Source organism: Echinops telfairi, unplaced genomic scaffold, assembly GCF_000313985.2.
Source record: "Echinops telfairi isolate 266 unplaced genomic scaffold, ASM31398v2 ScPeMD7_11;HRSCAF=52, whole genome shotgun sequence".
In the NCBI taxonomy this organism is placed as follows: domain Eukaryota; kingdom Metazoa; phylum Chordata; class Mammalia; order Afrosoricida; family Tenrecidae; genus Echinops; species Echinops telfairi.
In genome coordinates this window covers 36,768,997-36,784,325 of record NW_022103908.1, presented here as the reverse complement: position 1 = coordinate 36,784,325, position 15,329 = coordinate 36,768,997, and the positions used below count along the sequence as shown (strand labels likewise).

At 48.7% G+C, this 15,329-nt stretch overlaps 1 protein-coding gene across 2 annotated transcripts in view; it reads left to right on the top strand.

Annotated features, from left to right (window-relative positions):
• ENOX1 (ecto-NOX disulfide-thiol exchanger 1) overlaps nucleotides 1–15,329 on the top strand; it is a 344,421-nt gene that overhangs the window by 195,014 nt on the left and 134,078 nt on the right. For both annotated transcript variants that reach the window (XM_045287120.1, XM_013005981.3), the window contains exons 8-9: nucleotides 9,601–9,707; nucleotides 12,665–12,782. In XM_045287120.1, coding sequence (XP_045143055.1) covers nucleotides 9,601–9,707; nucleotides 12,665–12,782 — 225 coding nt within the window. The remainder of the gene's footprint in view (nucleotides 1–9,600; nucleotides 9,708–12,664; nucleotides 12,783–15,329) is intronic.

Here is a 15,329-nt window from a genome sequence, read left to right as displayed (position 1 = left end):
GGGGGGGGCTCAAGGGAGAAAGGCGTGGCCCTCTGCTGCCATAAAGACTGCAGCCTTGGGAAGAAACCCCTCCAAGCAGCTCTGCTTCGTCCTGTGTCGCTGTGAGTCGTAATGGGCTCAATGGCCGTGGGCTTGGGGGCTGAGTGAGGCGAGGGAGGCTAAGGGAATGCATCTCTGAGCAGCCCCGGAAAGTCCCACAGGAACTCGCCCTTACTCCCCCCTCCCCACGCCCTTGCCCCCACCCTTGTTAAAGGACAGTTTCAAAGTGGATTTGAGGGAAAGCGCAGTGTCAGCAGCTTGAGCTTCATATTCACACACAAGGAACCCTCACCTGGGGAGAACCAGGAAACAGCCACAGACAAAGCGAGAGGAGTTCTGTCAATGATGGCAACAAATCGGTGAGATAGGCGCCTTCTGGAGTCCCTGGATGGTGTTTTAGCAGTTAATGTATGTGCCTGCTGACCAAAAGGGGGGAGGTTCAAGTCTGCCCCGGACACCTCTGATGAAAGTTGCTCTGTGATCTATACATCCCCAAACTCAGTCCTTGAAAACCCAACAGAGCCCAGTTTCTCTCTGACCCTCGAGGGGTGGGGGTGGGGGTGGGGGAGTTGTCCTGAGGGGAAATTGATTCAGTGGCTACTGGTGCTAAACAGCAGGGTGGGCAGGCTTGACGTTTTACCGGAACACAGCTATGTCTACTCATTTATGGATTGCCTGTCTATTCTTCCACTGTGAACATGGGGTAGTTGTATGACCCAAACAGTCTGTCCTTGAGTCACTTCCAACTCATAGAAACCATAGAATAAATCTTTACCAGAACAGAGAGCCTCCTTTCTCTCCCACTGAGCAGAGGGTGGACTTGAACCACCAACCTTGCAGTTAAGCAGTCCAACACTTACCCAATAGCACCACTGGGGCTCCTTGGTTGCATGACCTACAAGGCTGAAAGTATTTACTATCTATCCCTTTAAAGAAGGAAAGGGTACTAAAAAGTCACCACCTCTGTTTTGTACGATCACCGAGATGGAAAGGGTACTCAGCCTTGGTGAGTCTTTGCCCGGGGATTCGAATCCGATGCAGGCTTTCTGTAATTCACGCAGCTCGTCCATAAGGATGACAAGTTCTCCTGCCCACACAGGCCCCCAACTGCCTGTCTTACCCCCCTTCCCCGCCACCCCCCCGGATTACTTGGAGCCCCAAACCAAGTTCTGAAAATATCTCCTCGGCCCACATCTGAAATTCCCCCCACAGAAGCTCTTTATTTCACAGCCCTGAGAAATGAAAGACAGAGTGTTAGACTGATGGGTACGAATTCAAATTCAAAGATCCAGAAAGAAACAGGGACCCATTTTTTCAGACACTTAGCTGCAGCTTCACTGTTGTTCCAATTTCCCACCCTCCCTTCCCCTGCCCTGCACCACCACCTCAGAGCAAAAATGCTACTTGCCTGCAAACTTCCACCCAGGGCTGGTCAAGCCTTTATAACGTCTCCTACCCCGGATGGGGCCATTGCATGCTCTTCTCCAGGGCCACTTTGACAACCCTTTCTCAGCCCAGCACTCTCGCTGGCTCCCCGCAGGCACCATGGTCAGCTCCAAGGCCAGCCGGGTCTTTAATTTTTTATCTTCAGTGACCGATATAAGTGGGACATTACATCCACTGTGCCCATAAGACTCGATCCATAGTGGGTATAAATACCATATTTGGACTTGGGCAGAGGTCATTTCCATGCCCAACTTTCCCACTTGTGCAGCGTGTGGCCTTGAACTTCTCGGTGAAGCTGCTGTTCCGTCGGTGAAATGAGTACAGTCTTAGCACATGGGCTTGCTGGTCATCTTGAATGAAATAAGTGGTTCTTTGATGTGAGAGCAAATCCGAATCATCTGGAGAGTTAGCTAAAACACAAGCTGCCGGGTCCCAACCACAGCATTTCTGATTCATTAGGTCTGGGGTCCAAGAGCCCTGGTGGCATAGTAGATTCTCGTTGGGCAGTGAACCATGAGGTTAGCTGTTTGAAACCACTAGCTGCTCCATGGAAGAAAGAGGCTTTTTACTCTCCTACAGAGTTACCATCTCAGAAACCCACAGGAGCAGTTCTTCCCTGCCCTATAGGGCTACTATGAGTCAGCAGTGAGAGAATGCTGCTGCTGCTAGTGCTCTGGGAGTGATACATTGAACGCCATGACATTAACTCATGAAGCTCAGTGCCTGACCCAGGTGCTGCATGATTAGAGTTCAAGACCAAGAGCTGCTTTTCATAACAGCATTAGTGTTGGTAGTGGAGCCCCCGGAGAAATAAGAGTTACCAATTTGAGAGTTGAAGGAGAAGAGACCCAGAACCCAGGTCTCTCCCTCCCTTGGCACCAGTCTGCTACAGGACTGTGAACTTTATTCTGTTGTGATGGATGCTTCAGAGGTAGCTATCACTGGCACAGCACACTGCTTATGTCATTTCTGCCTTCCCTCCTCATTCAGAAATAGCAACAAACAGAAAAGGTCGAAACGCACTTGCTGGGCAGGTGATTAACATTGTTCTCTTTGGCATGCAATTTGACAATATCTGTCTGCACTAGGTGTTCCGATGGTCTTTTAAAATCTGTACTCCCCACCCCTCAGAGTTTCTCATAAAGATATTTATATAAGAGTGTCGGGAGAGAAGTCTGCGATGTTAGTTACAGTCTTGTAAATAATGTAAGTATGAATAGGTTTCTGGGATACATAAGTGAGACAAAGCAAGGCATAGATCACTGTGAACAGTGTACAGAACATGAGCCGCCTGTGTCGCTGAAACAAGGTTGCACGTGGAACACTCGCTATCCACGAAGCAGGCTGCACACAGCACTTTCTCTCGGGGTGCATCTGCTGGAATTTGTTAGCATAATCTCCCCTGTAGGGAGAGAAAGAGGGTGGGTGAGGTCCGAAGGGGAAGCAGACTTTTCATGTATTTCATGGACATGCACTGCTTGTGTTTATTCAGTAGGGGTAATCTAGGCAGAGGATTTATTGGTATTTGTGGGTTTTTTCCCTTGTTCTTTTCTGATATTAAAAAACCCTCATAAATGCTATCTGTTATGGAACCTGCGACCCCTGGGCCCAGTCTGACTCAGAACGACCCTAGGCAGGGCTTCCCAGGACAACAGAAAGCCTTCTCCCATGTGTTCAAAGCATGATATTCTCGCGGATGTTCGCTTTGTTGCTTGTCAGCATATTTGAGGCTTTGCTTTTAAGGAGAAGATCTAGAGTCCACTGAGAGGCAGTGGTCAGGTGGTTCAGGGGTAGAATTCTCACTGTCCACACAAGAGACCAGAGTTTGAGTTCCAGAACCGGGCAGTGTTTCCGTCTGTTGTGTGTGGTGTCACTATGCGTCAGAGGCAGCTTGAAGGCAGTCCGCAACCACACAGGGCCCTGAGATGTCTGGGGGATTTATACCAGTTTTTAAAAATCACTGACTATCTAGTATCTTTCCAGTTATTTGAGAAATTTAACCGTCATTTTTCTCCTTGACTTAAAATTGCTGGAGACCTCCTATTTTCTGTTTTTCATAGTTTGGTCTGCCCATTTCCTGCTCTCTGTCCTTATTCTATGCCCAAAAAGAGCCAAGTGCTGGCCCATCTGTTCAGGAGTTCAGAAAAACGTCACATGTTAGTGTGTTTGTCTCCGGTTGAGCAGGCCTGTAATGGAGTCAAGGTGTCGCACAGTGTTCTCTGCACCCACCTTAAGATAAGCCCCCAGAATACCCTTCTTCCTCCTCACCTTGGCCTTCCTGCCCACGCCTCCTACTGTACGGGGCTGACTGCATTCATTTTCTGTTGACGGGGCTTCTCGCCAGAGCAGCTGGCAACTCTGCTGAGCACAGGAGCAGAAGCTCAGAGCTCAGAAGTCTGTCTGGGAATCTGTGACCTCTGTTTCTCAGGGTCCCACAGCACCCCGTGCACCTCCCTTGGCCCCCTGACTCTCTCTTGTTCCCTGGGGGTCTCAAGGCCAGAACCTCCCACTGCAGTGCTCCCTGACAACCCTTCACCCCCGGGCCAAGGCCACTGCTGCGTCTGAAGTGCCCGTCTCCTTTTTTGTCTCTTCCAGGCATGAAAGCAGCAGCCTCAGCGTTCAATCTCACCTGTAACGGTCACAGGGGGCGTGGACAGGGCACCTTATTGCACTTGTTACATGTCTTTGAAAGTCTTCTCAGCACGTCCTAGAAGATTTAGAAAAATGTTACCCTTAAAGGAAACATTTTCCTCAGAACTCTACCTAGTGAGTGATCCATTCTGAACATATAGCCAGCCTTAGAAACACAAGCACACCCAAGCTCGGAAGATCTGTGTGAGGTGTTTTATGTAGACAGGCCTACTGCCAGTAAGGACTTAATCAGTTTCTCCAGATAGTTAGGGGACTAAAAGGATTTAAGGCTCTTTCTCAGCTACTTAGCTGGAGCAAGGGATGCCCGAGGCAGAGGGCCTGTGAGAACACACGCAGTCCCAAGGACGTGGATGGATAGTTCCATCCAAGTTGTGCGCTCTGGAGAGCGAGCACAGGGCCGGGCCCTGCTGGCTTCAGTTGTACAAAGGCCGTGATGAGTCAGAGCTGACGCTGTGGTACCCCATGACCACCACCACCTCCTAAGGTGCTCTGTTGGGGATCAAACGCTCGACTGCTAACTGAAGGCCAGGGCTCTGAAACCCACCAGCCGCTCTGTGGGAGAACTGCCGAGCACTTTCTACTCCAGACTCGGAATCCAGATGCGGCCTGCATGTGATTCTGCCCTCCTTGCTCTGATCTTTTCTAAGGGACGGGGTTGAAATGTGGTTTACTTCTGAGTTCATGGAAGTCCTGCTCTTCGCTGCTGCCCCTCTCCTGAGAGGACTGATGGTTTATTTTGATTGTTTTCCTAAGTGTATACCGTACAGAGCTGGTGAATGAAAGTCTCTTTCAGCTCTGAACTCAGCAGGTATCCAGATATTTTGTGGTGAGGAAAGGGGGAAGAGGGAGGGGAATGTTAGATTCCTTAGTCTTGTGGATTGGTGGGAATTTTGAAGGCTAAACCACGTCTGAGAGGATGCCTCCCGTGGCTCCAGTTCCCACGTGTACACCCAGTTTATCCCAAGCAGCACGTGTTCAAACCGTGTCTATGACCACTGGACGTCTGGCAGACAAGCTGTCTCAGCAGTACTCTTGTCTCAGTCATGCTTGCGTGCTTCAGAGGGAACACAGGTGTTGCATGAAGGTCATCTAACTCACAGAGCTGGTCTCTCCATCAGTGTCTTCAGCAAGATTGGAGCCAGTGAAGGCCATGCTGTGGAAAGAATCGTATCCAGGGTCATTCCTTGGATTTATCAATATCCAGAGAGCAAGGGCCAAGCAAATTGTGATTTCTGAGGTGATCTGCTGGGGCAGTTAAATTGCAGACACGAGGTGCTAAGACTCTGCCCTTGTCCTTTGATCTCTTTACTGGGGAGGAAGAGATTTAAATTGTTCTAAGGAATCTGCATGAGAATCTGTATCTAGGTTCTACCTTACTATGGAAGGAGCCCCTGACAGTGGTTAAAGCACTCAACTGCTAACTGAAAAGTCAGCGGTTCAAACCCTTCGGCAGGAAAAAGATGAGGCCATCTGCTTCCGTGGAGGTAACACCTTTGGGAATCCTGTGGGGTCGTTCTACTCCATTAGGTGGCCGTGAGTCAGAAGTGACTGGACAGCAAGGGATTTCCATAGGTTTACCTGGCTTTCCACAGCATGGCCTTCGCTGGCTCCAATCTTGCTGAAGACACTGATGGAGAGACCAACTCTGTGAGTTAGAGCTCGTTTATTTTCTGTATTTGTGTGGGTAGCAAACATTACTTATGAAACACGAGAAGTAGTGCAGCATTGTCAATGCAGCAGCCTGCTCTCGGCACTCCTTGCTACAGACAAGGAGTGCTGTATGGTCTGCAACCGTGACATTCAAACTCATGGTCATCCTGGTTTGTGATTTTAAAAATAAGCTGCTGTCTTTGAAGCGCATCCATTAGGGCACATGCTTTCAGGTGGTTTTTCCCCTTAATGAGGATGAATTCCTGCTGACCCAAGCACTTCTCTCAGTCCTTTTGTGTGTGCAAGAGCTGGCATTTGCAAGACAAATGGCTGTTGAGAAGGAAGTCTGCAGAAAGGAGAGCAGTAAACTTGGGTCCTACTTTTTCCAACCTAAGTTGAAGCTGAATTAGGCTTTGTTTATTTGGGTTTTTTTAGTTGTTGTTGCTTTGGTGAGTTATGCATATGTGAAAACGTGCAAAACTTTATAAGGAAAGAACGACATTAAATCAAATTTCATTTGCCTTTTAATGCACTACCCTGTGGAAAAGAATAAAATGGTATCAAATTGAGGATGGGCCAGAAAACCTGAGACCTATCCTTTTGACCTGTGACTTCTTTCTGAACCTCTAGTCTGTGTTTCAGCTCCTTCGGGGTGGCCTTCAGACATCATGTCTAAAAGCAAATTTCTGCTCTTCCTTTTCAGACCTCCCCCTTTCATCCTTGTCTGGGTCTATGATTTGCTTCCACTACTAAGTCATCTTGGACTCCTTCCCCCCTTCCTCCCACATAATACATCAATTGCCATATCCAACCGATGGGCCCTGTCACAGGACTCCTTTCTCCACCCTTCCAATGCAGACCCTCTCCATAACCCTACCCTTCATCTCTTCTGCCCTGTTGTGTCTGCTGTGGACTACAATATGAACTTCACAATTCTGGCTTAATACCCAACAAGCCTTCCTCAGCCAACATCAGCCACTCTGTTCATCAACCACGCTCCCACAAAGGCCATGACAGCTTTGTATGATCCCCCCAACCCCCACCCCCAGCCTTCTCTGCTGACTTGCCACAGCGGGTCACCTTCTTAGTGAACCTTTGACACCTGAGTTAATTACTCTCTTGTCTGTGCCCAACAGCTGTCATGCAGACTTCCCTTGCATATTGTAATCATCTGCTTGCTTACTTTCTACTTAGACTCTGATATCCGCCAGGTTAGGAACTATGTCTCAATCCTAGAAGTCTAGCACTTGGTTTTAACTGCCTTGTGCTTGTTAAAGGTCCAGATGTTTGGTGAATGGGTGAAAGAGTGAATGAATGAGTTTGAATGTGGCAATAGCTTGCTCTAAATAGCTAAGGCACTCAGTTCCAAATGAGAACTAGCTACTGCTTGATTTAAATATATGTTCAGGACACAAACCATTGGTGCATGGCGATTAGCCAAATGACTAAAGGTTTAAATCAAACCAGAGACATCATAAATTAAAGGTCTTGTGCGACCTGCTTCCCTACGATTATAGCCATGGAAACTCCTATGTTGCAGTTGTTCACTGAAACACATGGGCTCACCATGAGTTGAGTTGACTCTGTGTTAATGGGTTTGAGTTGGCTTAAGAATTAATTAGGTGATCTATTTTACCCTTGATCCTTTGCAGTATTAGGTCATTGGGCCATTCTCCTCCGTGGGTTCCCTTTGTAATATTCCACATGCATTCTGGTTCTCCCTTACCTTCCAATCCTGTCACCAGGCACAATAACCTAAGTAATGTTATCTTTAGTGTAGCCCTCTACTAAGCACCTTCCCTGACTGGTAGCAATATTTTGACTGTGACCAGCCAGTCACTTAACCTCAACACTTCTTGGGCCTTTCCCTCAGGCCTCGTGTGACGGAGCCAGGGTGAGAGGAATGAGCTCACGGGGAAGCCAGTCTGACAGCTCTGCTATTGAAGCAGTCAGACCTGCCCAAATGACTTGGTCTCATTGGACAGTGAATCCCATCCCTATCCGCTTGCTTTCCTGCATTCTTGGCCTGACTGCTCTTTGTCATCCCAGTAGAAGGCTCCCGAAGTCCCAGCCCCAGCCTAGCCCGTGTGCAGACAAAGCAAGCAGAAAGCCCAGCTGTTGTGCTTGAGGGGTTCCCTCCTCTGCCAGCCACACCGCAGTGTAGCTGAGGCGAGCGGGAGGTCAGTACATAGAGCGGGCCAAGGTGACTAGCCTGGCAGTGTCCATCTCTCCAGGTGAGGTCAGGGATGCCAAGCAGAAGCATCCTCACCAGCCCTGTGAGCTCAAGGGGAGTGTGAGCCAAGTTAAAACCCCAGTGATTCAGGTTCAGCATGCCATACATGATAGGATTTAAAAACTAGGGGCACCTGGAGCTGGGGTTCTCCTGAGGTGGAAAGCAGGCAGTATAAAGCCCCCATAAAAACAACTCATTGATGCAAAGTGATGGCTTATCTTTTAAGATAGTAAGTGAATGAAATCTGCCTTTTGTCCCCTCCTTCTTCATCATACACCTGTTGGGTTACTTTAAGTACTCCTTTTTAAAATGGTGGTGATGTGGTATTGTTCAAATGTGGGGAACCTTCTCTTACTCACTGGTCTTTGTATACCAAAAGCTCGGAGAGAGCTGCTAGACCGCTTTTTTTTTTTAATAGAGCCTTGAGAATCACTAAAGATTTATATTAGATATAGTGATAATCTCCATGAAATGCCAGTTTCAACTGCGCCTTCCTAACTAAATTTCCCGGAGCAGGCGTTTAAGCCTATGGTTAATTCAGTACTGTTGTTTCCTTAATCTTATGCTTACTAGATCAGTAACTATTAACCCAAATTGAGTCTGCAGATAGCTGGCCCTACCTCAAACACCCACCACTGGAATCCCATTTAATCCTGTATGTGTTCTCCAACCCTCAACATTAAAGAGATCCAGAAGTCTACATGAAGTCAAGTACAGGGGACACACAAGTGTTACATCAAGTCAATTGGGGAAAGAGGACAGGAGTAGAGTTAGAGTTTTAGGTGGCCGGGAAGTCAGAAGGGAGGCGGAGGCCACATGACAGGGGTAAAAGAATAAAAGAATGGTGTGTGGTCCACACAAACTATGGAGGGTGCCGTGCTGTTTTGAAATAAAATCGGCATGCCAGAGCTGCTAGTTGGGTGAGCTTTGGTCTGTCGTGAAGTAGAGGAGATAGCTCCTGTTTCCGGCCAGAGGGCTGGCTCTGGTGGGTGCGATAGGGGAGAGAATAAGGAGCCCACAGTAAACATGATCTGTGAGACTGCGGGGAGTTGTGACACACACGGTACCATTGCCCCACCTTGGCACTTGGACAGTGTCATGGCTTTCGATGGCTGTCCTTGAATCCCTGAGATGGGAGATCGCAAGAGAAAAAGATATATGTTTGGCTCTTTCTGACTCAGCCGCACCATCCAGCCACACTTCTGGGCCCCAGCCCAAGCAACAGCTAGAGATTGTTCTCTGTGTGGCAGCCCCGGATCTGGTATGCGTATAGAGCCAGGTGTAGAGATGCACCAAGTCACATTTTCAGACAAGTGCTAAAGAGTGCTTAGAAGCAGCTGCTCATGCCCTCCCCAGTCATGCACAGAGTGTGTTTACACCTAAAGTTATGGAGGCAGACTTGAAGGGAGACCTCCCCACCATTGCTAAAATGTAAGTACAAAAGGCACACAGTGGATGGCTATTGATGATGTGACTGCTATCGTGCCATCATCCATAGACTCCGAGTGTCTTTGCTTTGCTTCCCTAGAGTGATCACAACATAAATTACTTGTCTTGTTTGACTTCCTTGTTCACCAAAGTTGAGCAGATTGTGGCCGTTTTCAACGCTTCTACCAGACAAAAAGCTTGGGACCATTTCTCGAAAGCCCAGCGCAAGAACATAGACATTTGGCGAAAGCATTCCGAGGTTGGTGATTTTACTATTACTTTCTAACCACCATCACACAGCTGGATTGGCAGAGAATAGTGTGATTGCAGCCATGCCTGTTTCTGTTTCTGTGGGCAGTCCCCCTCACCCCACCCCCACCCTTGTGCCCTCTCATTTTCCACCTCACACCCAGCCTAGATTTGTCCCTTATCTGGGGCCACGGCTGACTTACCACAGACCGCCTGGAGCGCTGTTCTCTCCTGCCAAGGTGGAGAATAATCTCTCCCAGTCATAGTGAGGATGTCAGAGGGGAACTCTGATGCTTTGCTTAATAAATCCTTGTGAATGAAAGTGTCATTTAAAGCCAAAAGCGTGCTTGGGTGTAAATACTTGTTTTCTGTGTTTTACGTGATGCTGATGGTTTGCTTTGGGGGCTACAATCGCAAGTATGCCTTTCCATCCCTGTCTTTTCCTCGTAAGCAATGTCTCTGTCCCTTGTCCTAGCCACTGGGCTCTCTCACACCTCTCCCCTGGCCCACCCCTCCCTGAGGAAATTCCCCAGGGGAGTGAGAGGACAGGCTAGCCCCCAGGCATGTGTGCTGTGTGAGTGTCTGGGCATCAAGGAAGGGGACCACCGCAGGACCTTCCTTGGCACCCAGAGGGACCAAACTGCGTCACGAGTCACTGGTCACCCAGCTTTTGTTGTTGATTCTGCAATGTAGCGAAAGCTTTGAACCTGTCACTTCGAAGTAAGTATACTGTCTTTGTTTGATTCTTTCTTTATCTGTTTATCTGGAATAAGAGAATGTCTTTCATTTTGGATGCCTCTCCATCTCCAGCATGTTAATAGTAAAGTGCTCTAAATGATATCCCACTCTCTCAAAGCCCCACATATATAGAAGGTAAGGTTTATTTATTTAATGATTTTGGTGCCCACTTGCAAAGTAAGTGTTTTATGTCAAGTTTGAGAAGCCACCAAGTACTGGGGTATCAGTCATTTGGGTAGCGTTTTAAGTGCCCATTAACTAATGCTAAATGACAGTTGAATACCAATGGCACTGGATGTAACATCCACATGAATACCAAATGAATCCTTTATTATCACCCTCATTATGGTGACTACCGAATGGCTTCACAATAATGGGACACTTGAAATGCTAGTGCAATTTATTGTCAAGGCAGACATTTTCATTTTGTTTGCGAATGCCTAAGAAGGTGGCTTGTGGCTGGTACAGTTCTGTCCTTCCCGACAGGAGGATGAGTAAAGAGGAGGTGGGTTTTTGGTTTGTTTTGCTGTTTAGATTTTCAGGGTCCAGAAAAAACATGAAGGGCGCTGATGCTCTCCCCCACACAGACCTGAAAATGATCTGTCTGTGAATTACTTTTGGTGGCTTTTTTCCTCTCACAAATACGATGAAAACAAATGTTAGGGAGGGAATTAAAGGCAGGTGGCCATAGGACTGAATACATGTGGGCATGAAGATGCTGTCTTCAGGATAGTCAGCAACTATCAGACATTGAGGTACATTGTGCTCCCTCCCACACCTGGTGGTTACAGGCGGGGCTGCAAGCCGCAAGGTTAGCAGTTCTGAATCACCAGCTACTCTGCTGCAGACAGATGAGGCTCTCTGCTCCTCTAAAGAGTTAGCCTCAGCAAACCCACAAGAGCAGCTCAACTCTGCCCTATCGGGTGCTATGAATTGGAACCCACTCCATGACAGTGAGCTCTGGAGCCCCACCTGACTCTACTCCCTTCTGTCCCTGCCCTCCTAGCTGAGCAAGGTATGTTAGGCTTCCTGCATAGTTCTCAGGAGGCTGACCTGCGCTGCTCTGCGCTGAGAGGCAGAAAGGGCTGTTCCTGACGTGCAGGGGCTGTGCGGTCCTAAGCCGTGCTTCTCGCCTGATACACATTGACGAACAGAACTATAAATTACGTTTGATTTTCTTTCCTTCGTGTCGCTTAATTGATTAAGTACCAGTTGGTAATTTAACATTGTGGATGATTTCTCAGTTGCGTGTAAGCTTGATAATTGCCCTGGTTTTTCCACGTTCCCATATACGGCATCTGTTAATTATCTGCAGCACTTTTACAGATTTATGAGAGTGTTCAGCTGAACCCGAGGCACCCTGTGGGAAAACCCTTAGCTTCTTTTCCCCCCATTTCTTTTTTCCCCCTTTCTGCTACCTTTCCTCCCAGGAACAGCTTGCATATGACGGTTGTCATTAATTAGGGACAAAACAACAGACCTTTTCAGCCTCACTTATCTTCCACCTGACTCACCACCACCACCACCACCACCCCCTTGTTTCAAATACTTTGAAGCCGCATCTTTGGGAATTGGGCTCTCTGTCAGTAGAAAAATTAGCTGCCCGAGACCTAGAAGTGTTCCTGCTAAGCACATGTCATATCCCGGATCGAGATCTGATGTGTAACTTGAGATGGAATCGGCTCCTCGTTTTCTTCGGTGGCATGGTCAAATGAGGAGGCACTGCCCATTGTCCCTAGAAATCCCTGGGCAGCATGAGTGCCCAGCTGCTATCAGAAGGGTTAGCAGGTCGTGGCTACCCGGAGGTGCATCGGGGACAGGGCCTTGCCCCACTTAGGAAAAAGCTCAGGAAAACTCAATGACCTGTCACTCCTTTAGTAAATGGAGAAAATGAAGTTATCGTCCCCAGGTCTGTGGGCTCAAAAGTGATGCCAACTTAACTTTTATGCAAATGGAGAAACAGAGACCTAAGGGAGAAGAGATAACTTACTAACGAGCCTGCGACTCGTCCTTGGTAGAGCAGGGACTTACTACAAGTCCAGAACCAAGGCCTTTCTCACCATCCCACACCACACAGAAATCCGTCCGAGATTAAGGAGGGCACGATTTGGGAGATGGAAGCTTCTGATTCCAAATGTTGTTGTGTCCATGATAGTCCACCAGCAAGACCCTGGAAAAGGCGTGCTGGCCTGTGTCCCTGACTGACGGTGGGCCGTCCTTTCATTTCAGGAGCTCCGAAATGCCCAGAGTGAGCAGCTCATGGGGATCCGCCGGGAAGAAGAAATGGAAATGTCGGACGATGAGAACTGTGACAGCCCGCCTAAAAAAATGAGAGTCGATGAATCAGGTAACCCCAGAAACCACCCCCCACAGATCAGGTAACCCCAGAAACCCCCCCACCCCACGGATCGGGTATCCCAGAAACCACCCCCTACCCAGGAGGGGCCATCATGACCTGGCACCTCTCAGATGGGGCCTACACACCTAGAGGGATCCGACAGCTCACTTGGATTTGGGCGTTACTAAACTTTTATCTCTGAGTGGCCCTGCCTTTTATGAATGGGGCATTAAACTCCTTCTTGGGAACTGAGTGATTCCGCTTGTTCCAATGGTCACTCTTTAGCAGGGAGACCTGGAGCCATCAGACTCGTTCCATGGCTGTGGCCTGTGGCCATAAAAATCTTTTTTCCAGATACAGCCGCTAGAGCTGAAATTTACTCTCGGTTTGTGTGCTCCTGACCGGGGCTATTGCTTAATCCCTAAAGAAGTTCTCCAGCCTCTGAACTGGTGTGCTGAAGAATTAGACTTTTGTTTGCCCCCAATTAACTTTAATTCCCTTAATCTGTAATCAAAAAGATGCTCTGAATTGGTACCCTATGAGGGCTAGCACCCTGTGAGGTGTAGAAAGTAGACATATTGTGTGAGCACCTTGCTCTGTGTGCTTTGCCTGGTCTGAGGTGCTAAAGGCACCACGGTTACCCCGGTTTGTCAAAAGAGAAATGAGGGAGACAGCATCAGGTGGGCCTTTCTCTCCATCTGGGTCAGGGACTAAAACACATCTCCCTTAGATGTTGTAAGGTGAGCAGGCAAAGAGGGTCTTTGCTAGTACAGTTGCAGAAGCCAAAACCAAGATTGCTAAGTCGTTGGGATGCTCCGAGTCCCTGAGGCATACGCTATCGCCCGTGAGGATGAGTCGCTGCTGCCCAGGCGTGTCCAGAAAGGGGTGGTCCTCCGAGTGTGAGCCCCTGGCCAGGCACAGTAGCATCACCTGGACATTCTCCTCCCTGCCCTAGGTCAATGGAAAAGCCAGCCATCTATGATTGAGGGCAGCCTTTCCCACAGTGGGCTACACCACCCTGTGGGGGCACTGGAATGATCCAGGGGGCTGCAGAAGCAGATACCTACCCTTATCCTGGATTATGAGCTACAGTTTTAAGACAGTGTTTTAAATTGCCTGGGGACAGTGAGGTGTTGCATTTGTTGTTTTGTTTTGTTTTTTTCTGACAAGAGGCCAAATAAGTTTGGAAACCTGTGAAGATACTGGTGCAAGCAAAGGTTTGGGAACCCAGTCTTAGTCCTCAAACCCTCAGATCTCACCAGTTCTGCTCTTTGAGCACCTTAACAAAAGAATGGACACTCGGCCTGTGTGCTCTGAACACTGAGCCGGCCATTGATGCGTTGGCATCTCAGGAAGTGGACACCAGGCATCTCAAGACTGTGTGTGAGGAGCTTACTTTCCTCATAGCTGTTCACATGCGTGAACACTCAGCTCCCAAGAGAAAGGCGCGACCGTGAGTGGTGTAAACAGTTATGTGCTGGGCTTTTAACCCAAAGTGTGGAGGTTCAAACCCATCCAGAGGTGCCCGAGAAGACAGGGCTGGTGGTCTACCTCGGACAGGTCACAGCCACGAAGGGGCTGTGGCGAGTTCCGCTCTGACACAGAGGGAGCTGCCGTGAGGTAGTACAGACACAGAGGGAGCTGCCGTGAGGTAGCACAGGCACAGAGGGAGCTGCTGTGAGGTAGCACAGGCTGGAAGGCCGCGGGCGTGGTTCTGGTTGGTTATTGCGGTCCACTTAGCGTCAGTGTGGTCATCAGGTAGATCCTTTCATTTGTTCCCCCTCATATTTGAAGTTTCTAGGCAAGGGGCAAGTTTACATAAAAGGGGCATCTTGAAACACCCTTTAAGGTGGGTGTATACAACTCAGAAACTCTGATTTGAACCTGTAGCTCTGTGTGCGGCTGTGTGAGTGTGTTCTCTCTCTTTTTAAACACCCTGCCAACTTGGCCAGAAAGAGTATGATTCCATAGCGTCCGGAGGCCCAGGATGAAGATGACCTGGGGCAGTCCCTTGGCTGTGAAGGGTCATCCTGTGGCAGCAAGCACACACGTGCAGGGGTGGATCTGACTCCTGAGGCAGAAGCATTATTAGATGGGACTGGGACCGCTCCCCTCTGCTCTGGCGGGGCCCACACCCTCCTGGAGTGCTCAGCTGAAGAGAGCTCTCTGCCCTGCCGAGTGATGCTGTCACAGAAGTACCACAGTGGGAGCCCTTGATGGATGGTCGGATCTCCTCAGGAAACGCAGGAGGCTAGAATCAGGATCGAGGTGCCAGCTCGAGGGGACGACTCCTTCTCTGCCCGCTGTGGGGAAAGGTCCCCATCTCATCCCCATCAGTTCCATGGCGATCCCCATGTAGCAGGGGTCTTGCACTCCTTTTTCTGGGTCTCATCTGCCCTTGGTATTTCTCAGAAGTCAATAGGTTTAGGACAGATGACTCTTTTTTTAAAATCATTTTATTGGGAGCTCATACAGCATCACAATTCATATGTACGTCCATTGTGTCAAACACATTTGTACATTTGTTGCTGTCATCATTCTCAAAACCTTTGCTTT